The following is a 27,069-nucleotide window of genomic DNA, read 5'->3' on the forward strand; positions in this document are numbered from 1 at the left end:
ACGTTGTGCTGCTGCATTACCCCATCAGCACTTCTCACAAAAGTTTCTATGCTGAAGGTTGAAAGCATCTGTCCTTAAGACTGTTGGAACTGGTAGCTCATTGCAATCGATAGGTATCTGTTGACTCAGTAACAGATAATGATGATCATCTCCCTGGATGATTTCTTTGAACTGGGGCCTTGTCTGTTTGCAGTGTGCCAGCACTACATTTCTCAAAGGCACCCAAGCATGGCTTATTTCTCATTCACCTACCTCCTTGCAGTTTTTAAAATTGGCATTTTACTGTCCGCATTAGATTGGGCAACTCTAAACTTTCTGTTACACTGAGATTAATAGTCAGGGCCAAACATTATCAATACAGTGCTCAAGTCTTATTAAAAATTGCTTAAAGTTTTTCAATTAAGCGTAGCATAAATTTTCATTATGGCACACCATTTACACAATGTTGCCAATGTAAATACCATTTTTTTTAAATTCTGGTTTCAATAATATTAATGCATTTTAGGGCTAATGTACTGTAAAGCAAGTTGTTATGTTGCCAAGTTGTGGCCCAACCATGCTTTGAAGAATCTATGGTTGCAGTTCTGCATTATGATCTGCTTGACTGGCTCTGGGAGCAGCTCCCTGCAGTCCGAGGCTGGCTGTAAACAATGACTGTTGCTGTGTTATTTGAATAAACATCAGAGGCGGCTGTGACCAAGACATATCAAAAGCTAACAGCCTTTTACTGTCACAGGAGGGGAGCTTTGTGGAGGAGCTTAGCCTGACACTTGGCTCTCTGTCTCAATATGCCCTAGTGTCATAGGAAGGATACAGTGGGATTGATCAGTCATCCGCACAAGGCGAACAGCAAAGCATAGAAATAATTATATTTCTATGGCCAACAGTTCTCTGTAACCTTTTGGTTTCTTTGGATCTCAGTCCCTTGGGAGATAGAGGCTCTGTAAAGTTGTAAAATAACTGCTGTCAGAGATTTCCATATCCAGGCAGACCAATTCTGATATTTTTTTCACTAATTGGTCTTTTGACCAATCAGATCAGCTCTGAAAAAGATCTGATGTGAAAAGATCTGATATCATTGGTCAAAAGACCAATTAGTGGAAATACAAAAAAAAGAAGAAAAGGTACAGTATTCAGATGGGCCTAATAGAGCCCAGCTGGAACTACTGAGGGGGAACTTTGCTTTTTCTTTATACTTACTGTAAGAACAACAGTCTACTTAGGTCTTGTGGGAACCCACACTTTTTAGAATGCTGAAAAATTGTGTTTGCTTACTTGAGAGGGTTGATTTGCTCTCTTCATAGGATGAAAAATAGGGGATAGTACTTGAGGTTTAATCTAATGATAATATCAGGCAAGGAAAATAGAAAAACAATGTCATACTAAATTGTGTTTTTTTCCCAGTCCATTTAGTTTTACTTTGGTTCTTTGTAATAGAGCAAAGGGATTCTCATTTAAAAAACAGCCTATGACGCATCGATAAAAAACATTTATCTAATGTCAAAATTGACAAAAGTGTAAATAGGAACATTGCGTCATGAAGTCAGTCTCGTCCAAAACAGAGTTGTGTGAGACTTGAGGTCGTGACTGCATCACAACGTAAATGAAGGTTGGGTTTGTTTCAATCCTGCCCACAGCTGGCAGCATGCAGGTAATCATCAATTCGGAGTGCAGCAGCACGCATCCCAATCATATTGTCCGTGGCAAATTTGGGTTATAGCTATAGGGCTAGTTCGGGACCATAAGTAAATTATACAATGCACAGTGCATTCGTATTCAGACCCCTCGACTTTTTCCACATCTTATGTTGCAGCCATATTCTAAAATCTATTAAATTGTTAAATCCCCCCTCAAACTACACACAATACCACATAATGACAAAGCAAAAACTGTTTCTTAGAAATGTTTGCAAAAGTATACAAAAATCGCTCCCCTCAAAATATCACATTTACATAAGTATTCAGACCCTTCACTCAGTACTTTGTTGAAACACCTTTGGCAGCGATCACAGCCTCGAGTCTTCTTGGGTATTACGCTACAAGCTTGGCACACCTATATTTGGGGAGTTTCTCCCATTCTTCTCTGCAGAGCCTCTCAAGCTCTGTCAGGTTGGATGTGGAGCGTTAGTGCACAGCAATTTTCAGGTCTCTCCAGAGATGTTCAATCAGATTCAAGTCCGGGCTCTGGCTGGACCACTCAAGGACATTGAGACTTGTCCCGAAGTCCCTCCTGCATTGTCCTGTTGGAAGGTGAACCTTCGCCCCAGTCTGAGGTCCTGAATGCTCTGGAGCAGGTTTTCATCAAGGATCTCTCCGTACTTTGCCTCGCACATCTTTCCCTCGATCCTGACTAGTCTCCCAGTCCCTGCCGCTGAAAAACATCCCCATGCCACCACCATGCTTCACCGTAGGGATGGTGCCAGGTTTCCTCCAAATGTGACACTTGACATTCAGGCCAAAAAGTTCCATCTTGGTTTCATCTGACCAGAGAATCTTGTTTCTCATGGTCAGAGTCTTAGGTGCCTTTTGGCAAACTCCAAGCAGACTGTCGTGTCTTTTACCGAGGAGTGGCTTCCGTCTGGCCACTTTATCATAAAGGCCTGATTAGTGGACTGCTGCAGAGATGGGAGAACCTTCCAGAAGGACAACCATCTCCACAGAGGAACTCTAGAGCTCTGTCAGAGTGACCATTGGGTTCTTGGTCACCTCCCTGACCAAGGCCCTTCTCCCCCGATTGTTGCCAGCTCTAGGAAGAGTCTTGGTGGTTCCAAACTTCTTCCATTTAAGAATGATGGAGGCCTCTGTGTTCATGGGGACCTACAATGCTGCAGACATTTCTTGGTACCCTTCCCCAGACCTGTGCCTCGACACAATCCAGTCTCGAAGCTCTACGGACAAATCCTTCAACCTCATGGCTTGGTTTTTGCTCTGACATGCACTGTAAACTGTGGGACTCTATATAGACAGGTGTGTGCCTTTCCAAATCATGTTCAATCAATTGAATTTATCATCCGGTGGACTCCCATCAAGTTGCTGAAACATCTCAAGGATGTATATAAATTAGCGAACCTTTCTAAAAATCTGTTTTCTCTTTGTCGTTATGGGGTATTGTGTGTAGATTTCAGAATACTTGTATTCATTTAATCCATTTTAGAATAATGCCGTAACGAAACATGGAAAAAGTCAAGGGGAATACTTTAAAAAAAACTTTTGAATACTTTCCCGAAAAATACAGTACCAGTCAAAAGTGTGGACACACCTATTTTACTATTTTTTTTTATATTGTAGAATAACAGTGAAGACATCAAAGCTATGAAATAACACATGGAATCATGTAGTAACCAAAAAGTGTTCAACATATCAAAATATATTTTATATTCTTCAAAGTAGCCACCCTTTGCCTCGAGGACAGCTTTGCACACTCTAGGCATTCTCTCAACCAGCTTCATGAGGAATGCTTTTCCAACAGTTTTGAAAGAGTTCCCACATATGCTTAGCATTTTCTTGCTGCTATTCCTTCACTCTGCGGTCCAACTCATCCCAAACCATCTCAATTGGGTAGAGGTCGGGCGATTGTGGAGGCCAGGTCATCTGATGCAGCACCATCACTCTCCTTCTTGGTCAAATAGCCCTATGGGTCATTGTCCTGTTGAAAAACAAATTATAGTCTCACTAAGTGCAAACCAGATGGGATGGCATATCGCTGCAGAATGGTGTGGTAGCCATGCTGGTTAATTGTGCAATGAATTCTAAATAAATCAGTGTCACAAGCAAAGCACCCTCACACCTCCTCCTCCATGCTTCACGATGGGAACCACACATGCGGAGATCATCTGTTCACCTACTCTGCGTCTCACAGACACAGCGGTTGGAATCAACAATCTCAAATTTGAAATAATCAGACCAAAAGGACAGATTTCCAGTCTAATGTCCATTGTGCGTGTTTCTTGGCCAAAGCAAGTCTCTTCTTATTGGTGTCCTTTATTAGTGGTTTCTTTGCAGCAATTTGACCATGAAGGCCTGATTCACACAGTCTCCTCTGAAAAGTTGATGTTGAGATGTGTCTGTTACTTGAACTCTGTGATTTATTTGGGCTGCATCTGAGGAGTAGTTAACTCTAATGAACTTATCCTCTGCAACAGAGGTAACTCTGGGTCTTCCTTTCCTGTGGCAGTCCTCATGAGAGCCAGTTTCATCATAGCGCTTGCTGGTTTTTGCAACTGCACTTGAAGAAACTTTCAAGGTTCTTGAAATGTTCTGTATTGACTGACCTTCATGTCTTAGTAATAATGGACTGTCGTTTCTCTTTGCTTATTTGAGAGGTTCTTGTATACCACCCTTATCTTGTCACAACACAATGGATTGGCTGAAACGCATTAAGGAAAGTAATTCAACAAATTAACAAGGAACACCTATTAATTGAAATGCATTCAAGGTGACCACCTCATTAAGCTGAGATGGCGCCGGAGCAGAAGGCAGGTGTTTTACGTGCCCCCAACAGATTGTTTTTTTGTTTGTTTATCTGCGTTGTTTGGAACTTATTTTTGTACGTAATTTTGCCGCTACCGTCTCTTATGACCGAAAATAACTTCTAGATATCAGGACTGCAATTACTCACCATGGACTAGCAGAATAATTTGACTTCTTTCACGACTTTGAAAAGCCCGAGGTGGAGGATATAGAGCTACCACGGGAACAGACCCGACCCCATTGATCTTCGTGAAGAGGCGGTGGAGAAAGAGGCCGGAGGGCGGGCTTCCTTCTGAGGAGTCGAAGGTGATCAAATTAACCCACACTCCTCTCAACTCTGCTAGTAAACATGCAATCTTTGGACAATAAAATGGAGGAGTTATTGGGAAGATTTAACTACCAAAGGGACATTAAAAACTAACATCTTATGCTTCACAGGGTCGTGGCTGAACGACAACAATATCAACATAGAGCTGGCTGGTTATACGATGTACCGGCAGGATAGAACAGTGGTGTCTGCTAAGACAAGGGGTGGCGGTCTATGTATTTTTGTAAAAAACAGCTGGTGCACGATACCTAAGGAAGTCTCGAGCTATTGCACGCCTGAGGTAGAGTTTCTCATGATATGCTGCAGTCCACATTACCTACCGAGAGATTATCTATATTCTTTGTATAACACTGAAACATGCATGAGAGCGCCATCTGTACCGTAAGACTGTGTGATCACGCTCTCCACAGCCAATGTAAGTAAGATGTTTAGACGGGTCAACATTCACAAGGCTGCAGGGCCAGATGGATTACCAAGATGTGTACTGCAAGCATGCACTGACCAACTAGCAAGTGTCTTCGCTGACATTTGACTGCTCCCTGTCTGAGTCTGTAATACCAACATGTTTTATGCAGACCACCATAGTGCCTGTACAAAGAACACTAAGGTAACCTGCCTAAATGACTACCGGTCCGTAGCACTCACATCTGTAGCCATGAAGTGCTTTGAAAGACTGGCCATGGCTCACATCAACACCATCATCCCAGAAACCCTAGACCCAGTCCAATTTGCATACCGCCCCAACAGATCTACAGATGATGCAGTCTCTATTGCACTCCACACTGCCCTTTCCCACTTGGACAAAAGGAACACCTATGTGAAAATGCTATTACGTGAATACAGCTCAGCGTTCAACACCATAGTGCCCTCAAAGCTCATCAATAAGCTAAGGAATCTGGGACTAAACACCTCCCTCTGTAACTGGATCCTGGACATGCTGACGGGCCGCCCCCAGGTGGAAAGGGTAGGTAAACAACACATCTGCCACGCTGATCCTCAACACAGGAGCCCCCTCAGGAGTGCATGCTCAGCCCCCTCCTGTACTCCCCGTTCACTCATGACTGCTCGGCCAGGCACGACTCCAACGCCATCATTAAATTTGCAGACGACAAAAGTGGTAGGCCTGATCACCGACAACGAAACAGCATATAGGGAGGTCAGAGACGTGGCCATGGGGTGCCAGGACAACCAGCTCTCTCTCAACGTGATCAAGACAAAGGAGGTGATTGTGGACTACAGGAAAAATAGAACCGAGCACATTCTCATCGACAGGGCTGCAGTGAAGCAGGTTGAGAGCTTCAAGTTCCTTGGTGTCCACATCACCAACAAACTAACAAGGTCCAAGCACACCATGACAGTTGTGAAGTGGGCACGACAAAAGCTATCCCCCCCCCCCAGGAGACTGAAAAGATTTGGCATGGGTCCTCAGATCCTCAAAAAAGGTTCTACAGCTGCACCAGAGAACATCCTGACTAGTTGCATCACTGCCTGGTATGGCAACTGCTCGGCCTTCGACTGCAAGGCACTACAGAGGGTAGTGAGAACGACCCAGTACATCACTGGGGCCAAGCTTCCTGCCATCCAGGACCTCTATACCAGGCGGTGTCTGAGGAAGGCCCTAAAAATTGTCCGACTCCAGCCACCCTAGTCATAAAAATAGTCAGACTGCTACCACATGGCAAGCGGTACCGGAGTCTAGGTCCAAGTCTAGGTCCAAGAGGCCTCTAAAGAGGGTAGAAGCTTCTAAAGAGCTACCCCCAAGCTATAAGACTCCAGAACATCTTGTCAAATGGCTACTCGCATTGTCATCTATGCATGGTCACTTTAATTAACTCTACCTAAATGTACATACTACCTCAACTAACTGGCACCCACCTGTATATATTGTTATGTTTTACTGCTGCGCTTTAATTACTTGTTACTTTTATCTCTTATCCGTATTTTTTTAAACTGCACCGTCGGTTAGGGGCTCGTAAGTAAGCATTTCACTGTAAGGTCTACACCGGTTGTATTCGGCGCATATGATTCATAGAATTTGATTTGATTGAGAGAATGCCAAGAGTGTGCAAAGCTGTCATCAAGGCGAAGGGTGGCTACTTTGAAGAATCTCAAATATATTTAGATTTGTTTCACACGTTTTTGGTTACTACATGATTCCATGTGTTATTTCATAGTTTGTCTTCACTATTACTCTACAAATGTAGAAAATAGTAAAAATAAAGAAAAACCCTGTAATGAGTAGGTGTCAAAACATTTGACTGGTACTGTAGCTTCAAATTTAAATGACTCAAACCAAACTATAAATTGTATAAATGTATATACAAATATTGAAAGCATTTAAATGAGAAAACTAAGAATGAGACAATGAAAATGTTTGCAACATGAAAAATTGTGTAATTAATTGACGGTCTCTAACTAGCCCCGGAGATAGGCTATCCAATGTCCAACCAATATTGCCAGTTGCACACCTGCCATCTGAAGCTAATTGGCTAAATAATTTGGCTAACTCTTCCCCCCTGCAAACACACAAGACACCCACATCAAACTCACATTTGAATTCAGTCACTGCATCTAGCATTTCTTCATGAACCAAATCTAAAACAAGGCCAAATCAGAAAGTGCATGTTGCTCTTTAATGAGGGATAGCATGGTTATACGATTATGCACAAGGTTACACAATGTCTATAATGTGGATTATGGTGTATGCTTACTTGTGTACGGTTAATAAAATAAGTGATTTAACATTAAATCAGTTTCTGCTCCTTTTCTCACAGCTGGATTCAAAATACTACAGTACCAATAGACCATGTCAAATAATTTTCTTCCAGGATTCCAACAATGGTAATTGAGAGGGATGAACTTGAGCTTAGTGTTTATATCCACATTTTTTATTTAACTAGGCAAGTCAGTTCAGAACAAATTCTTATTTACAATGATGGCCTACCATATCCACATGTAGGTAATTAAATCATATGCTATTTAAAGCTGTTAGCAATAAGCTTAAATCAGAGGTTGAATAGCATATATGATTATGAGAACCTAAAAGATAAAGTAAATTAGTAAGCAAGCTTAGATGGGGTAGTTCATATTGAAAATGGTCATAGGTAGGCTGCACTGCAATTCCATCATCTTTATTGTAAACTGCCAAAGTGCTCCATTTATTTTTTCTTATAAATGAAACCTCTATTCTATTAGCATCAGTGAGCCACATGCAATATCTCCTCAGTCATCGAGTGCACTCATATGGTATTCTGACTGGGCTAGACATTCATCCTTGTAAAAGTTCACTCAGGGTTTCAGGCAACTGCTTTTAATGTGAAATCAGAAACCTGTGCGAGAAATGTGCCGAGATTCACAATGTCAAAGAAAATAGGCCACACATAACAGATCCCTACAAATCGGGTTTCTCACCAAATTCCCACACTAGATTATGTTTACAGATGTATTGATGCTTGTGTTGGAGAGACAAGGCCAATCCATATCGCTTCGCTGCACAGAATATAGATAAAGTAGAGAATTTTAAGAGTTGACCTAATCCATGTGACAAACTAACTCCCTTAATTTTGTTAGACATGAAATCTAAGATGGAACAAAAACATCAAGCAACCATAACATGGCCTCAAATACTCAGGCATATGCTAATAAACAAATGACAGGCCAGAGGCAGTAAGTGAACAGCATCTGGAACAATACATACGGCACCACACCTTGGAAATGGTGTAGATCAGTTAGGATTTGATTGTCCCTTCAAAGTGTTCCAACTGAACCAAGGGGCTAATCAGAACCAAGTACTAACAAAGTGTTGGATGATTTGTTTGTACTTCAACAGCAAGAATGCAACATGTATGGGGAAAGAAATTCAACTGCACAAATAAGAGTTTAGCCAGGGAAATGTGCACAATATTCAAAAAGGAGTTCTTTAAAACATTAAAACAAGCCTGTGCAAACAAGGTGCCTAGCACAAACTAGGAGTGACAGTACAAAAAGGAAATAAGTGCAGACAGGAGACAGGCACGCACAACGATTGGCTATTACGTTATTTTTGTTCCTTTTCTGTCATCAATGTTATGATTATACTGGATGGTAAGCTGAAAGGAACATAATTTAAATTAAAGTACAACAAGAAAATAGATGAATCACACTAAAATCCACAATATTACTGTCTCAGATCGAACAAATTGAAAAAAAAAAAAAATCTCTGGGCTTCAAGACACTAACAATAAACATACAAATCTTGAGCGAGGATAAATTAATTGACTTCAAACAAAAAACAATAAGTGAAAGACGTTGTTAAAAGCTGAGAAGAAGTAAAGGATTCATTCAAGTTTTAACCGTGGTTCTAGGCTTACAATATAAGAGCTCAAATCTTAGACACCTAATGACCTGAGTGATGTCATTTGCCAAATTTAAAAGTGTACTGCCCTATACATTCCTCTGGTAAAATGCCCTGTTGCTTGGATTTACAGAACTGGTCTTCTCTCAAAGATCTGTGGGAGATTGGCAAAGCGCTGGTGGTTCCTGTAGTTCTGGTTCTGCCATTCGTCCAGAGTGTAATTTGTTCTGTCATTTCCAAATCGTCTTTGGTAATTTCTGATGAACAAACATTTGAGAAAAAAAATAAAATCAAAACTGCGCTTTCTTAAAAACGAGAAAAAAAAATTGTATGGGGTAAAGTGAAATCAATACTCAGAAAGGAGTATGTGACTGCATTAGAAAAGATGCAATCAATTGTCCAATTAAGACTGAAATGTCCTCTACAGAGGGCAGCAGTAGAAAAACACGCATGTAGATGCCTGTACCTGCGGGTGAGATCCGAGGGGTGCTGCCACTGCCTGCCGTCGGTGCCTGGTCTCTGATCGGCCACATGGTTCATCAGGTTCAGCAGCTCAGTCATCACCCCTGGAGACAAACCCATACAGGTAGCACACACACACACACACTACAAGCTGAACAAGTACTATGAAAAAGAAGATACAGGACGGCAAGAATATACAGCATCAATGGCACAGAAAACCTGGGAATCATGCCATTTGAGGGTCATTACAAGCATTATTCAGAAATCTAGAACAAGTGGCTTCAGATAAGTGTCTGCTAAATGACCATTACCATTATTTTTATTAATAATATTAGATTAAGCTGTGTCGATAACAAAAAGGATATAATTATGGCACAAAATAGACAATTAAGAAAAACCTAGCCAGTCAGTGAGCAAGTCCTAATAACAGTATTTCTGTGAAAAAAGTCAAATTATCAATGAAAATCCAAGACAACTTCCTAGTGAAGGTGATTATCCTAGCCCAAGCGGCTCTTAAGATTTGTTACATGTGTGGTAAAGTACCTGGCGACGGCTTAAGCGCCTACACCAGCAAAAAAAAAGATGATGCCCAGAGCTTACCTATGATGTTGCACAATTGTCAATTTTATTCAAAGTATGGTATATTTGGGCTTGAAGTGGGAAATCTGAAGTGGGAACTTTGTGGAAATCCGTGTCAATGACGTGCAAGTGCTTTCTGACTTGTGTGTCAGTTACAGGGCTGGCTTTAGTTCATTTGGAACCACCTACAGTACCAGTCAAAAGTTTGGACACACCTACTCATTCAATGTTTTTTTCTTTAAAGAAATGGTACTATTTTCTACATTGTAGAATAATAGTGAAGCCATCAACATGAAATAACAAACATGGAATTATGTAGTACACAAAAATGTTAATCTAAATATATTTTATATTCTTCAAAGTAGCCACCCAAATCAATTAAATAAATGCTTCAGAGTTCAAGTAACAGACATCTCAACATCAACTGTTCAGAGACTGAATCAAATTGTATTAGTCACATGCGCCAAATACAAAATTACTGTGAAACGCTTACTTACGAACCCCTAGTAGTGATAATGTAGTTTAAAAAAATACAGATAAGGTGAGATAAAAGTAACAAGTAATTAAAGACCCGCAGTAAAATAAAATTATATATATATATATATATATATATATATATATATATAAGGGGGATGCCGGTACAGAGTCAATGTGCAGGGCACTGGTTCGTTGAGGTAGTATGTACATGTAGGTAGAGTTAATTAGAGTGACTATACAGGCAGTGGTGTGGAGAGGGGCAATGCAAATAGTCTGGGTAGCCATTTGACTAGATGTTCAGGAGTCTTATGGCTTTCTAGTCCGGTGCCGACAGAGATGGCCGCCTCGCTTCGCGTTCCTAGGAAACTATGCAGTGTTTCTTTTTTTTTTTTACGTGTTATTTCTTACATTGGTACCCCAGGTAATCTTAGGTTTCATTACATACAGTTGGGAGGAACTACTGAATATAAGAGCAACGTCAACTCACCATCAGTACGACCAAGAATATGACTCTCCTGAAGCGGATCCTGTGTTTTGCCTTCCACCCAGGACAATGGATCGGATCCCAGCCGGCGACCCTAAATAACAACGCCGTAAAAGGGGCAAACGAAGCGGTCTTCTGGTCAGGCTCCAGAGACGGGCACATCGTGCACCGCTCCCTATCATACTACTCGCCAATGTTCAGTCTCTTGACAACAAGGTTGATGAAATCCGAGCAAGGGTAGCATTCCAGAGAGACAGAGACTAACGTTCTTTACTTCACGGAAACATGGCTCACTCGAGAGACGCTAACGGAGTCGGTGCAGCCAGCTGGTTTCGTCACGCATCGCGCCGACAGAAACAAGCATCTTTCTGGTAAGAAGAGGGCCGGGGGGGTATGCCTTATGATTAACGAGACGTGGTGTGATCATAACAACATACAGGAACTCAAGTCCTTCTGTTCACCTGACTTAGAATTCCTCACAATCAAATGGCGACAGCATTATCTACCAAGGGAATTATCTTCGATTATAATCACAGCCGTATATATTCCCCCCCAAGCAGACACATCGATGGCCCTGAACGAACCTTATTTGACTATGTAAACTGGAAACCACATATCCTGAGGCTGCATTCATTGTAGCTGGGGATTTTAACAAGGCTAATCTGAAAACAAGACTCCCTAAATTCTATCAGCATATCGATTGTGCTACCAGGTCTGGTAAAACCCCGGATCATTGTTATTCTAACTTCCGCGACGCATATAAGGCCCTCCCCCGCACTCCTTTCGGTAAAGCTGACCACGACTCCATTTTGTTGCTTCCGGCCTACAGACAGAAACTAAAACAAGAAGCTCCCGCACACAGGTCTGTTCAATGCTGGTCTGACAAATCCAATTCCACGCTTCAAGACTGCTTCAATCACGTGGATTGGGATATGTTCCGCATTGCGTCCAACAACAACAACATTGACGAATATGCTGATTCGGTGAGCAAGTTCATTAGAAAGTGCATCGGCGACGTTATACCCACAGCAACGATTAAAACATTCCCAAACCAGAAACCGTGGATTGATGGCAGCATTCGCACGAAACTGAAAGCGCAAACCACTGCTTTTAACCAGGGCAAGGTGACCGGAAACAAATAGTGTAGCTGTTCCAGCCGCAAGGCAATCAAACAAGCTAAGTGTCAGTATAGAGACAAAGTAGAATCTCAATTCAACAGCTCAGACACAAGAGGTATGTGGCAGGGTCTACAGTCAATCACGGATTACAAAAAGAAAACCAGCCCTGTCGCGGACCAGGATGTCTTGCTCCCAGACAGACTAAATAACTTTTTTGCTCGCTTTGAGGACAATACAGTGCCACTGACATGGCCCGCTACCAAAACCTGCGGGCTCTCCTTCACTGCAGCCAACGCGAGTAAAACATTTAAACGTGTTAACCCTCGCAAGGCTGCAGGCCCAGACGGCATCCCTAGCCGCGTCTTTAGAGCATGCGCAGACCAGCTGGCTGGTGTGTTTACGGACATATTCAATCAATCCTTATCCCAGTCTGCTGTTCCCACATGCTTCAAGAGGGCCACCATTGTTCCTGTTCCCAAGAAAGCTAAGGTAACTGAGCTATACGACTACCGCCCCGTAGCACTCACTTCAGTCGTCATGAAGTGCTTTGAGAGACTAGTCAAGGACCATATCACCTCCACCCTACCTGACACCCTAGACCCACTCCAATTTGCTTACCGCCCCAATAGGTCCACAGACGACGCAATCGCAACCACACCGCCCTAACCCATCTGGACCTATGTGAGAATGCTGTTCATCTACTACAGCTCAGCATTCAACACCATAGTACCCTCCAAACTCATCATCAAGCTCGAGACCCTGGGTCTCAACCCCCCCCCCCTGTGCAACTGGGTACTGGACTTCCTGACGGGCCACCCCCAGGTGGTGAGGGTAGGTAACAACATCTCCACCCCGCTGATCCTCAACACTGGGGCCACACAAGGGTGCGTTCTGAGCACTCTCCTGTACTCCCTGTTCACCCACGACTGCGTGGCCATGCACGCCTCCAACTCAATCATCAAGTTTGCGGATGACACTAAAGTGGTAGGCTTGATTACCAACAACAACGAGACGGCCTACAGGGAGGAGGTAAAAGCCCTCGGAGTGTGGTGTCAGGAAAATAACCTCACACTCAACGTCAACAAAAAGGAGATGATTGTGGACTTCAGGAAACAGCAGAGGGAGCACCCCCTATCCACATCGACGGGACAGGAGTGGAGAGGGTAGTAAGTTTTAAGTTCCTCGCGTACACATCATGGACAAACTGAATTGTTGAAGAGGCAGCGTCATCCAGAAGGCGAAGTCAGTACAGGTGCATCAAAGCAGGGACCGAGAGACTGAAAAACAGCTTCTATCTCAAGGCCATCAGACTGTTAAACAGCCACCATTAACATTGAGTGGCTGCTGCCAACATACTGAATCAACTCCAGCCACTTTAATAATGGAAATGGATGTAAAAAATGTATCACTAGCCACTTTAAACAATGCCACTTAATATAATGTTTACATACCCTACATTACTCATCTCATATGTATGTACTGTACTCTATATCATCTACTGCATCTTGCCATCTTTATGTAATAAATGTATCACTAACCACTTTGTTTATATACCCTACATTACTCATATGTATATACACTGTACTCTATACCATCTACTGCATCTTTCCTATGCCGTTCTGTACCAGCACTCATTCACATATCTTTATGTACATAGTCTTTGTCCCTTTACACTTGTGTGTATAAGGTAGTAGTTGTGGAATTGTTAGGTTAGATTACTCGTTGGTTATTACTGCATTGTCGGAACTAGAAGCCAAAGCATTTCACTACACTCGCATTTACATCTACTAACCATGTGTATGTGACAAATAAAATTTGATTTGGGGGTAGAAGCTGTTTAAAAGCCTCTTGGACCTAGAGTCAGACCTTCATGGTAGAATTGCTGCAAAAAAACTAATACTAAAGGGCATCAATAAGAAGAAGAGACTTGCTTGGGCAAAGAAACACGAGCAATGGACATTAGACCAGTGGAAACTTGTCCTTTGGTCTAGAGTCCAAATTGGAACATTTTAGTTCCAACCTCCATGTCTTTGTGAGACAGGTGAACAGATGATCTCCGCATGTGTATTTCCCACCGTAAAGCATGGAGGAGGAGGTGTTATGCTGTGCATGTGCTTTGCTGGTGACACTGTCTGATTTATTTAGAATTCAAGGCACACTTAACCAGCATGGTTACCACAGCATTCTGCAGCGATACACCATCCCATCTGGTTTGGGCTTAGTGGGACGATCATTTGTTTTTCAACAGGACAATGACCCAACACATCTCCAGGCTGTGTAAGGGCTATTTCACCAAGGAGAGTGATGGGAGTGCTGCATCCCACAATCCCCCGACCTCAACCAAATTGAGATGGTTTGGGATGAGTCAGACTGCAGAGTGAAGGAAAAGCAGCCAACAAGTGTACAGCATATGTGGGAACTCCTTCAAGACTGTTGGAAAAGGATTCCAGGTGAAGCTGGTTGAGAGAAAGCTTTGCACGCTCTTGGCAATCAAGGAAAAGGGTGGCTATTTGAAGAATCTCAAATAGAAAATATATTTTGTTTTATTTTACACTTTTTTGGTTACTACATGATTCCATATGTGTTATTTCATAGTCTTGATGTCTTCACTATTATTCTAGAAAATATAAAAAAAGAAAATTAGTAGGTGTCCTAAAACATTTGACCGGTAGTGTACATGTACAAATTACCTCGACTAACCTGTACCCCTGCACATTTACTCGGTACCGGGCCCCTGTATATAGCCTCGTTATTGTTATGTAATTCTTCTGTTACTTTTATTTTATTTAGTTAAGAAAATATTAACTGTATTACTTGAACTGCACTGTTGGTTAATTAATGGCTTGTAAGTGTGCATTCGGCGCATGTGACAAATCAGATTTGATAAGTCTCTGAATGTCCTTGAGTGGCCCAGCCAGAGCCCGGACTTGAACCCGATTAAACATCTCTGGAGAGACCTGAAAACAGCTGTGCAGCGACGCTCCCCATCCAACCTGACAGAGCTCGAGAGGATCTGCAGAGACGAATGGGAGAAACTCCCCAAATACAAGTGTACCAAGCTTGTAGCGTCATACCCAAAAATACTTGAGGTTGTAATCGCTGCCAAATGAGCTTCAACAAAGTACTGAGTAAAGGGTCTGAATACTTACATGTGGTATTTCAGTTGTCATATACATACACACACGCTAACATTTCTAAATGACTGATCTTTTCCTTTACGCACTGCACAGCAGAATTCATGAGTAGGTTAGGATTCAAGGTTATTAGGACTGGCATGAATTAAGTCTGACTTAGAATGGGATTTCACACAAAGCCTTACACATCATTACAGCCAACCACAGAGGATTCACGACACCATAAGATAAGGACTCAGTGTGGAAATGGGGTAAGGTTTTGGGGCGATAAATAGACTTCAAGAGAACGAGAAATTAGTTGAAATAACTTATGTTGGGATAACAAGAACATTTCACTAAACTCACCAATTGAAGCACCTGGTTATCACCAGGCCCCCAACATCCCAAATAATGAGATACACCTCTTACCTTCTCCTGCACCAATGTTCTCCCTTATGTGTCTGGTGACTGAGTCCACATAGAGCCACTTCTCACGCTGCCAGTCCTCCTCCCTGTCATAGACCACTGGCCTGGAAAAGACATCCACCCAATTCAAACACTCAAGAAATCTATTCCGCTTCCTTCCACTCTCACAAGACCTCAGATCTGACAGAATTGAATAAGTAATGCTTTATTGAGTCTTTGACCATTCAAGTCATGTAAAAGCATTGATTAAATAAAGATGCATTTGTGAAGTGGTTGAGTGGGAGAATAACCAGACCGTCTGTCTACATTCTGAGAAGAAAAATAAACCAGTCTCTCCGGAAACAATACCAGTCAGCAGGGCCTGAAGCTCACTTTTTGGTCCAACAGCCAACTACGGCATGTAGATTTTAAAATTTACCCACCACCCAAAATATTTTTTGTCTGCTGGAATTACACCAACACAAAAAAGGGATGAGCATCCTTTGTCATGTTTCTAAATCAATAATTTTATTACTAGTAAGATGTAATGAGGAATAGTGTTTCATTTGATCTTTTGTGACCAAGTCTAAACCAAAATGTCAGATGAGAAATGTTCACCTGCCCCTTTCAGGGTGGGAGGTTACTGTGGTAATGCCAGTTGAGCCATGTTTGTGCCTGTGAGATTGAGTCTGACTAGGAGCCAACGTCTTCTCTTCCCTAGCAGTTGAAACTCAAACATTGAAAAACAACTTAGCTTGTGAACTAAACAAAGTATATAGACATGAAACACAAGGACAGTCTCACTTCAGTTAACTTTCGTTATGCCTATGCGTAGCGCTTCTAAGCACTTCACGTCAGCACAGCCCCCAGCCAGGCAATGTTGCTGAGCGAGGTGGGATAGGCTATAGGATTAATAGTTCTTTGACTTTGTGCGATTCATTTACCAACTATGAAACAAAAAATGGCAGAAATACTGCGGATGCATTTATTTTGCTAGAAATCATACTATTTTAATTCATAAATGCAAGTGAAATGCTAGCACTGGAGCCTTGACCACCCGCCAACATGGCTGGTGAAATAGACATCTTACCGCCAATGCCAAAATCTGCCTGCATTTGGCGGGTGTTAATTTTAAGCCATGCCAGATAGGGAAGAAAATCATCAAATTGCTCCCTCTAGAGGAGATTTAGAAAGCATCAAGGACCCTGAAATGTACCTTGGTGCAGTTTTCTGGACAGGTCTTGTATTGACCACTTTCTGGTCAGACGAAGTTGAAGCTGCCTGGACAGGTTTTATCTTTGTCACTTTCTGCCCAAGCGAAGGTTTCTGGACAATTGTGTTCTTGATAATGTTCTGTCCAGGTGAAGGTTTCTGGACAGGTCTTGTGGTCGTCTTGACAACATTCTTCTCCAGAGAAGGTTTCTGCACAGACCTGGTCTCAGACACTTTCTGCTCAGGCAGCGTTGAGGGTTGGCTGCTGCTGCTCTGTTGCACGCTGGGAACCACCAATACTGACCTCACCTGGACACGGCAGAAAAGTCTTACAGCAATATGACCAGAGAAATCCACACAAGCACTATACAGTCACAACCAAATATAAGCTATCCTAACAGTTGATGCAGGCAAAACTGATTAGTTAAATCAAAGAGCTACATTAAGAAAACAAAAGAAAGTATGCGTTCGGACCACTTACCTGGACTTGGAGAGGAAAGGCGTTCTCGTAGCTGGGCTCCACGGTTACCTCTTCAGCCAGGAGTGTGACCTGGCACTCCTGAACTGAATCAAGCACACCCCCCCCACCCTCCACCACATTTCCCTCACAACCCGCATTGAACTCCACTGGGGCAATGTGACACAATGAGGACTCCAGTATCGGGGCACCGATACTCAAATCGTCCCCTGCCGTACCCTCCAAGCCCTCATCTGCACCCTCCACTGGGACCAGAGGTGCCCCATATAACCCATAAGCTACATCCTCCGAAGTGAAAGACTGGTGCGGCTGGCAAACCATAGCCTGGCCCCCAATGGGATCAGGGAACCCTGGAGGACATGGAGGCTCCCCATCATCTGACACAGCCACCTGCAGCCTCTGCATCACCTCCCTCCCCATAAACAAAGGGCTGGACGAGATGCGGGGCTGCAGGGGTGGCACAGCCTGAGACACGTCCTTTCCTGCTTTAAGTGCCGCAAGGTAGGACCTGGAAAAAAAACCCTCAATGCTCACAACCTCCTCTTCCTCCTGATGGTTTATCTCCTCATTGCCCTCTTTTCCCCTTTCTCCCACCATCTTCTCTCCTTTCCCCTCCTCCCGCTCTCCTACGTCATATCCCTTCCTTGAAACATGGTTCTGTGTTGAACTATGAGCTAAGAAAGGCTTAGTTTGCTGGGTGTCGCCGTCACTGGGGTTACGGGTGCAGTCGTCGTAAAAACTGTTACAGCTATTGACAAAGGCTTCAATGCCCTCATCGCTCCCCCTGTCGCTGTCAATGGGGCTCAGGCACATGATGTCGTCAACGTCAAAGTCAAAAACAGGACCAAGGTCCATCGAGACTTTCTCAGGCTCATGGCTCAGGGTCTCAGACCCGTTTGATACGGGGCCGCCTGGAGCTGCAGCACCACCCGGTCTACTTCCAGCCTCTCCTGCTTGGCCACACTGGATATGATCAGAGTTTGGCACACATATCACAGCTTCGGATGTACCTTTATCTTTGACTGTATTTTCAACACTAGATGGCACTTTTTGGAGGTCAGTGGTAGGGGAGACAGTGGCTACACCTGGAAGGATGCTGCATGAAACTACAACACAAGCCAGGTCTGGGGAGATGGCCTTAGGACTGCAGGGCTTTTTGTATGTAGTCTCGTACGTGTCATCAAGGCAGGAGTCATCCAATCGCCTCTTGTGTCTTGTAGGGGCATTGTTGTTCACAATCTCTATTTTCAAGTTGCAGAATGGATTGGATGAATTCCATGACTGGTTAGTGCCGCTAGGACTAACCCTACCGTTTTCACAAGTTATCATTCTAGAATAAACAGAGAGTGGTCTCAAGTGCCCAAAACTCTTATTATCTCCTCTTGGTTTTGCACTACTTAGCCTATGAAATATTGTCTTCAGAGGCTGGATAGGCCTCTCCATTGCTCCTGATACAGTGGTCAACCAGCTGGTGCTAAACAGATACCAGGATCAGGAACTCTTCTAGAATGTTTCCTAAGGGTAGAAAAAAAATGATATCTACAACGATTTTGCTTCAATTCCAATTCAGACCCTCTCTGAGCTACAGTTGTGAAGCAGGAAAGAATAACTAAGCACTTCTGGATCACATATTTTTGGAATCCTTCAGAATAAGAGTCACGTCCTGTACACCTGGTAAAAACAACAAACACATAAAAACGCAACATGTAAAGTGTTAGTCCAATGTTTCATGAGCTGAAATGAAAGATCCCAGAAATGTTCCACCTGCACAAAAAGCTTTTTTCTCTCAAATTCTAAGCACAAATGTATTTACATCCCTGTTAGTGAGCATTTCTCCTTTGTCAAAATAATCCATCAACCCTGACAGGTGAGGCATATCAAGAAGATGATTAAACAGCATGATCATTACACAGGTGCACCTTGTCCTGGGGACAATAAAAGGCCACTAAAATGCGCAGTTGTGTCAGGCAACACATTGTCAGATATATCAAGTTGAGGGAGTGTGCAATTGGACTGCTGACTGCAGGAATATCAACCATAGCTGTTGCCAAAGAATTAGGGCTGACCCTAATTGGTCGATTGTTTGGTCGTTAGGCTATTGGTTGACCGGGATTGTTTTAGTCGAGTAGTAACATACATATACAGTGCCTTCGGGAAGTATTTCGACTACTTGACTTTTTCCACATTGTTATGTTACAACCTTCTAATAAAAAATAATAATAACTTTGTCACCAATCTACACACAATACACCATAATGACAAAGCGAAAACAGATTTTTAGAAATTTTGCAATTGTATTAAAAATAAAAACAGAAATACCTTATTTTACATACCCTTTGCTACGAGACTCGAAATTGAGCTCAGGTATATCCGGTTTCCATTGATCATCCTTGAGATGTTTCTACACCTTCATTGGAGTCCACCTGTGAGGTTGAAGGAATTGTCCGTAGAGCTCCGAGACAGGATTGTGTCAAGGCACAGATCTGGGGAAGGGTACCAAAAAATGTCTGCAGCATTGATTGCCAAGCGTCACGTCTGGAGGAAACCTGGCACCATCCCTACAGTGAAGCATGGTGGTGGTAGCATCATGCTGTGGGGATGTCAGCAGCAGGGACTGGGAGACTAGTCAGGATCGAGGCCAAGATGAACAGAGCAAAGTACAGAGAGATCCTTGATGAAAACCTATCCAGAGCACTCAGGACCTCAGACTGGGGCAAAGGTTCACCTTCCAACAGGACAATACCAAGCACACGGACAAGACAACACAGGAGTGGCTTCGGGACATGTCTCTGATTGTCCTTGAGTGGCCTAGCCAGAGCCCGGACTTGAACCCAATCAAACATCTCTGGAGAGTCCTGAAAATAGCTGTGCAGCGACGCTCCCCATCCAACCTGAGAGGATCTGCAGACAGGAATGGGAGAAACTCCCCAAATACAGGTGCGCCAAGCTTGCCGCGTCATACCCAAGAAGAATCGAGGCTGTAATCGCTGCCAAAGGTGCTTCAAGAAAGTACTGAGTAAAGGTTCTGAATAATTATGTAAATGTGATATTTCAGTTTTTGAAAAAAATATAAAAAATATGCACACAATTCTAAAAACCTGTTTTTACTTTGTCATTATGGGGTTGTGTGTCGATTTCTGAGGGGGGGGAAACGATTTAACCGCTAATGACTCCCCATCCCGCATGAGGGAGCGTAATCATCAACTGACACTAATTAGCATAACGCAACGGACATAAATATTCCTAGAAAATATTCCTATTCATGAAAGTCACAAGTGAAATATATTGAGACACAGCTTAGCCTTTTGTTAATCACCCTGTCATCTCAGATTTTCAAAATATGCTTTACAGCCAAAGCTAGACAAGCATGTGTAAGTTTATCGATAGCCTAGCATAGCATTTTGTCCAACTAGCAGCAGGTAACTTGGTCACGGAAATCAGAAAAGCAATCAAATTAAATTGTTTACCTTTGATGAGCTTCAGATGTTTTCACTCACGAGACTCCCAGTTAGATAGCCAATATTTTTGTAGCCGAAATATCTCCGTTTGTTCTTCACGTTTGGCTGAGAAATCACCCGGAAATTGCAGTCACGAAAACACCGAAAAATATTCCAAATTAGCTCCATAATATCGACAGAAACATGGCAAACATTGTTTATAATCAATCCTCAAGGTGTTTTTCAAATATCTATTCGATAATATATCCACCGGGACAATTGGTTTTTCAGTAGGACCGATTGGAATAATGGCTACCTCTGTATTTTACGCGAGAATCACTCTGGGAGCATCAGGTGACCACTTGCGCAATGCTGCCGCTTATGGGTATTCTTCAACATAAATGCGTAAAACTACGTCACAATGCTGTAGACACCTTGGGGAATACGGAGAAAAAGTAATCTGGTTGATAGCCCATTCACTGCTCAATAGGGACGCATTGGAACGCAGCGCTTTCAAAACATGAGGCACTTCCGGATTGGATTTTTCTCAGGCTTTCGCCTGCAATATCAGTGCTGTTATACTCAGACAATATTTGCACAGTTTTGGAAACTTTAGAGTGTTTTCTATCCTAAGCTGTCAATCATATGCATATTCTAGCATCTTGTCCTGACAAAATATCCCGTTTTACTACGGGAACGTTATTTTTCAAAAAATGAAAATACTGCCCCCTAGTGTCACAAAAGGGTAATCAATTTTAGAATAAAGTTGTAACGTAACAAAAACACTTTTCTGGTTACTACATGATTCCATATGTGTTATGAAAGAAGTGAGAAAGTAGTTATGCTTTATTTCATAATCAGTTACGAGATTAGTATATATATGTTTTTTAAATATTTTGTTTGGAGTGCTCCAAGTGAGTATGTGTCTGGTTTCTCTGTCCTGATAATGTTGAGGGAGCGCATGTATAGAAGTATCTGGCCTGCTGCGCGGAAATATACGAAAGTTTTATTTTAAACATCCATTTCAAATTATATATTAAATCTATAGCTCCTCAAAGTAAGCTATTTGAAAGATCTTTCCAACTATCTCCCCATTGATATTCACCAATCCGTGTGAAAGAGCAACGGAAGTTATAGGCCTACTGCTGCATTGGCCTATAGGCTATGAGTTCCATGTGCTCATTTCTTTACCCCCCAATGGATCATGATGTATCAATTAGAGGTTGACCGATTATGATACCGATTATTGGAGGACCAAAAAAGCCACTGCCGATTAAAAAAAATAATTGTAATAATGACAATTACAACAATACTGAATGAACACTGATTTTAACTTAATATAATACATCAATAAAATCTATTTAGCCTCAAGTAAATAATGAAACATGTTCAATTTGGTTTAAATAATGCAAAAACAAAGTGCTGGAGAAGAAAGTATAAGTGCAATATGTGCTATGTAAGAAAGCTAACGTTTCAGTTCCTTGCTCAGAACATGAGAGCATATGAAAGCTGGTGGTTCCTTCTAACATGAGTCTTCAATATTCCCAGGTAAGAAGTTTTAGGTTGTAGGACTATTTCCCTCTATACCATTTGTATTTCATTAACCTTTGACTATTGGATGTTCTTATAGGCACTTTAGTATTGCCAGTGTAACAGTATAGCTTCCGTCCCTCTAGTTAGCGCGCGCTAGCCATTTCACTTCGGTTACACCAGCCTCATCTCGGGAGTTGATAGGCTTCAAGTCATAAACAGCGCAATGCTTGACGCACAACGAAGAGCTGCTGGCAAAATGCACAAAAGTGCTGTTTGAATAAATGTTTACGCACCTGCTTCTGCCTACCACCGCTCAGTCAGATACTTGTATACTCAGTCAGATTATACTGTAATGTTGCAAGATTGATCTCCCGAGCTGACAATGTGAAAATCTGTCGTTCTGACCCTGAACAAGGCAGTTAACCCACCGTTCCTAGGCCGTCATTGAAAATAAGAATGTGTTCTTAACTGACTTGCCTAGTTAAATGAAAAAGGTACAAAAAATAAATAAATAGGCAAATCGGCACCCCAAAAACACAGATTTCCGATTGTTATGAAAATGTTAAATTGGCCCTAATTAATCAGCCATTCTGATTAATCGGTCGACCTCTAGTATCAATATGGCAGAGGCTGGTGATCTCGCATTAGTCGACTTTAAACTTTTAGATTATAATTTTTTTACGATTGACCACATGACAATTTCCAGAAAATGTTATTGAAATTAAACTGTACACAAAAACACACATATGAAAATCATAACTGGCACACATTTTGCCTATAGGCTACTTTCAAGCAAGGTAAGATTATTAAAAAACACAATTATTTAACTAGGCAAGTCAGTTATTTTAAAATGACTGCCTACCCCGGCCAAAACATCCCCTAACGACGCTGGGCCAATTGTGCACCGTCCTATGGGACTCCCGATCACAGCCAGTTGTAATTCAGCCTGTAATCGAACCAGGATGTGTAGTGACACCTCTAGCACTGAGATGCAGTGCCTTAGACCGCTGTGCCACTCGGGACATGCCTCATAAGATTAAATAAAACTTTCAGGTTTCAAATAATGAATGTTTTCAAAATGAAAACCTGCCTCCAGCTGACATTGTAAAGTGGTGGGAGATTTACTGATAGCCTGTGACCTACACTTGAATGGGAGGCGCTTCAATTATCAGTTGAGAAATATATTTTTTTAATCATGCGCCAAAACTTATGCTCGCTTGGATTTAGTCAGAACGAAAATATAAATGAAACAATTTCAAAGATTTGACTGAATTACAGGTCATATAGGAAATCAGTCAATTGGAATAATCTACGGATTTCAGTCTGTGGCTTCAGGCTCATGCGATGGTGCCTGGAAAGCAGGCCAGCAGTGGAGAATACCCTCTCCGTACTTGCAATGCCACTGAGGATGCTAAACACCCTTCGGGCCACTCTTGCCAGGAATGCGGAGTTTATTATTTTTATTTTTTAATATTCTATTGGCAGGCCTAAAAGGGTTTTTAGGCGAAATAACCCCATCAAAAACAATAAGCTCTTTGGAAGAGGTAATATGTCAGGCCTATTGGACCAAACTCAATGATAGTCTATTGCATAGACAATAGAATGAAAATGACCTGAACTTTTAAGCGATCTGATTTTTTGTTTCTAAATAATTTGCAACAATGATACACTTAGCTAGCTACCCACCTCGTTCCTTTCTGTTAGCATGTAGTACACCATCATGTTTCGGGAGGCGTGTCTTCTCAGATTCCACAATGACTCTTTAGTTGTGGACACTACATCACCGCACTCCCTCTCTTGCTCTTTGTAAGTCAACTTGATCTTGCACCGGTGTGTTTTGTCAGTTTCTTAATGAAAATATGAAAAAAGCCTTTGGGTAACTTGCTCCACGCTTCAGTCAAATTGGGCACGCGCAATTCCTCTGGGCCCAGTCTGATGACCTGGAGCCTGCCGCACCACCCTGGAAAGCTTCTCCTGTTATAGATGCACTTCAGACCCTGTCCTAACCCGAGATGTACTCTTAAGGAGCCGAACGTTACAGTTAGCCTAAGGACCTTGTGTTATTTTCAGAGGTAGGCTGGCTCTGATAGCCAGAACACCACCTAAACGTGAATAAATTATCAATATACGGTTCTAGAAACACATGCGAAATGCACACTTACTGTATACTGTTAAATGCAGTTGGCTAACCTCACAAAATTACCATTATATTGATTTTTCTACTAACGTTAGCTAGCCAACACTGTAGCTCGCTAGGAAATGCGATTCATCACGACACATCTCAAAATCATTTTAGAGGCAGACTAGCTAGCTCAAGTTGGCATATTTCGTCTCATTTACTGTTATTTGAAGGTGTCATTATTCAATAATGATCTTAGGTATTGTTTTACGTAAGTTAAAGTTGTAAAAACATACTAACGTTAACCGTTGACGTTAGCGCGTCGCTTCCCCCTCATCAGAATTTTTTTATCGGTCCAACACAAAAGTTTGATAGTTGGTTGTATAACTAGCTAACTGAACAGTAGCTAATGTTCATAAACTCACCACTTGTATTGTTGTCAAATCACCCAATGCACAGCCAAAAACACTTGTGGTAATTGGCGCCTCAATTTAGCGGGGTGCCTGCGTGTAGCTGCATGCGCAAGGAAGAGCAATGAGTTCACGTGACATCTTCACGTTAGAGGGTACATTTTTGACCGATGGACCAGAAATCTATCCTTATTTGGATACAATCGAAGTGAGGCGTGTGTACTAGGAGCTTGACACGGAAACAGGGGTCACACGGGACTCTGGCAGGAATGGGAGTCAAGTTCAGGACAGAACCATATCGACAGTCCAGAGGAACTGGTTTACTCTCGCGCCTCGCTCCAGTTGTAGCCAGTCATTAATTTACCTCAGATGCACGCGGAGAAATACACAATTACTTATGTCTATTGCCGCGTTCAAGACAACTGGGAACTCTGAAATTACGAGGTTACATCATGACGTCGGTGATCTTCAGCTCGGAAAGTCAGAGCTCTAGAAAGAGCCCCGAGTTGGAATTCCGAGTTGGATGACCGTTCAAATCGATTTTTCCCAGTCGGAACTCGAATTTTTCCGAGTTCCCAGTTGATTTCAACGCGCCAATTATTCATGTATTCATCCAGCTCTGGTAAATACAACGGCTGCCTTCATTGATTACATCTTGTAATGTTGTTATTAGCTGTGTAGCAAATGTCTCGTGAGCTCTGAGCAGCACAGCAGCCTAACCGAGCAGTTGTTATGGCTACTCACACGCAGAGCGGCTGAATCGCATTAGTGGAAACCATGACTGTTCTCAGGGCACATCTGCCGGTTTTGACTAGGATAAGTGACTTTTCGTAGCAGGTAAGTAGAATTTACGTGGCAGGTTATTAGGATAAATAGGTTAAGGTTACGAAAACGGTTAGGGTTAGCTATAGTTGTAACCGACGGGACTCGAACATAAACTCAGCAAAAAAAGAAACGTCCCTTTTTATTTCAAGGCGATTCGTAAAAATCCAAATAACTTCACAGATCTTCATTGTAAAGGGTTTAAACACTGTTTTCCATGCTTGTTCAATGAACCATAAACAATTAATGAACATGCACCTGTGGAACAGTTGTTAAGACACTAACAGCTTACATAGGGTATGCAATTAAGGTCATAGTTATGAAAACTTAGGACACTAAAGAGGCCTTTCTACTTACTCTGAAAACACCAAAAGAAAGATGCCCACGGTCCCTGCTCATCTGTGTGAACGTGCCTTAGGCATGCTGCAAGGAGGCATGAGAACTGCAGATGTGGCCAGGTCAATAAATTGCAATGTCCGTACTGTGAGATGCCTAAGACAGCGCTACAGGGAGACAGGACGGACAGCTGATCATCCTCACAGTGGCAGACCACGTGTAACAACACCTCCACAGGATCTGTACATCCAACAACATCACACCTGCGGGACAGGTACAGGATGGCAACAACAATTGCCCGAGTTACACCAGGAACGCACAATCCCTCCATCAGTGATCAGACTGTCCGTAATAGACTGAGAGAGGCTGGACTGAGGGCTTGTAGGCCTGTTGTAAGGCAGGTCCTCACCAGACATCACCGGCAACAACGTCGCCTGTGGGCACAAACCCACCATCGCTGGACCAGACAGGACTGACAAAAAGTGCTCTTCACTGACGAGTCGCGTTTTTGTCTCACCAGGGGTGATGGTCGGATTTGCGTTTATCGTCGAAGGAATGAGCGTTACACCGAGGCCTGCACTCTGGAGCGGGATCGAGGTGGAGGGTTCGTCATGGTCTGGGGCAGTGTGTCACAGCATCATTGGACTGAGCTTGTTGTCATTGCCTGCAATCTCAATGCTATGCGTTACAGGGAATGACATCCTCCTCCCTTATGTGGTATGCTTCCTGCAGGCTCATCCTGACATGACCCTCCAGCATGACAATGCCACCAGCCATACTGCTCGTTCTGTGCGTGATTTCCTGCAAGACAGGAATGTCAGTGTTTCGTCATGGCCAGCAAAGAGCCCGGATCTCAATCCCAATGAGCACGTCTGGGACCTGTTGGATCGGAGGGTGAGGGCTAGGGCCATTCCCCCCCTGAAATGTCTGGGAACTTGCAGGTGCCTTGGTGGA

General features: G+C 42.7%; 1 protein-coding gene across 4 annotated transcripts; it reads right to left on the reverse strand.

The window, feature by feature from the left end:
• Positions 1-7,411: 7,411 nt before the first annotated feature.
• LOC112256612 lies at positions 7,412-25,611 on the reverse strand. Of its 4 annotated transcripts, none has more exons than XM_024429964.2 (6): positions 24,973-25,611; positions 17,462-18,973; positions 16,985-17,289; positions 15,793-15,893; positions 9,597-9,696; positions 7,412-9,387 (listed from the first exon to the last, which is right to left on the reverse strand). In XM_024429964.2, exons 2-6 carry the CDS (start codon positions 18,899-18,901, stop codon positions 9,258-9,260), a joined length of 2,076 nt encoding a protein of 691 aa, XP_024285732.1. In that variant the 5' UTR covers positions 18,902-18,973; positions 24,973-25,611; the 3' UTR covers positions 7,412-9,257. The 4 variants fall into 4 exon arrangements, with proteins under 4 accessions (XP_024285732.1, XP_042181368.1, XP_024285733.1 ...); XM_042325434.1 differs by having other exon boundaries at positions 17,462-19,129; XM_024429965.2 differs by lacking the exon at positions 24,973-25,611 and adding an exon at positions 24,115-24,690.
• Positions 25,612-27,069: the final 1,458 nt, after the last annotated feature.

This window comes from Oncorhynchus tshawytscha, linkage group LG08 (genome assembly GCF_018296145.1).
Source record: "Oncorhynchus tshawytscha isolate Ot180627B linkage group LG08, Otsh_v2.0, whole genome shotgun sequence".
NCBI classification, from domain to species: Eukaryota; Metazoa; Chordata; class Actinopteri; order Salmoniformes; family Salmonidae; genus Oncorhynchus; species Oncorhynchus tshawytscha.

What these genes read in the sequence shown, in the direction of transcription:
- LOC112256612 (XM_024429964.2), bottom strand. Translation starts at nt 18,901, where the DNA reads ATGGAGAGGCCTATCCAGCCTCTGAAGACAATATTTCATAGGCTAAGT. An exon ending in CCTTTCCTCTCCAAGTCCAG is followed by an intron (nt 17,290 to 17,461) that starts GTAAGTGGTCCG and finishes TGCCGTGTCCAG; the next exon opens with GTGAGGTCAGTATTGGTGGT. An exon ending in GAACATTGGTGCAGGAGAAG is followed by an intron (nt 9,697 to 15,792) that starts GTAAGAGGTGTA and finishes GTTTGTCTCCAG; the next exon opens with GGGTGATGACTGAGCTGCTG.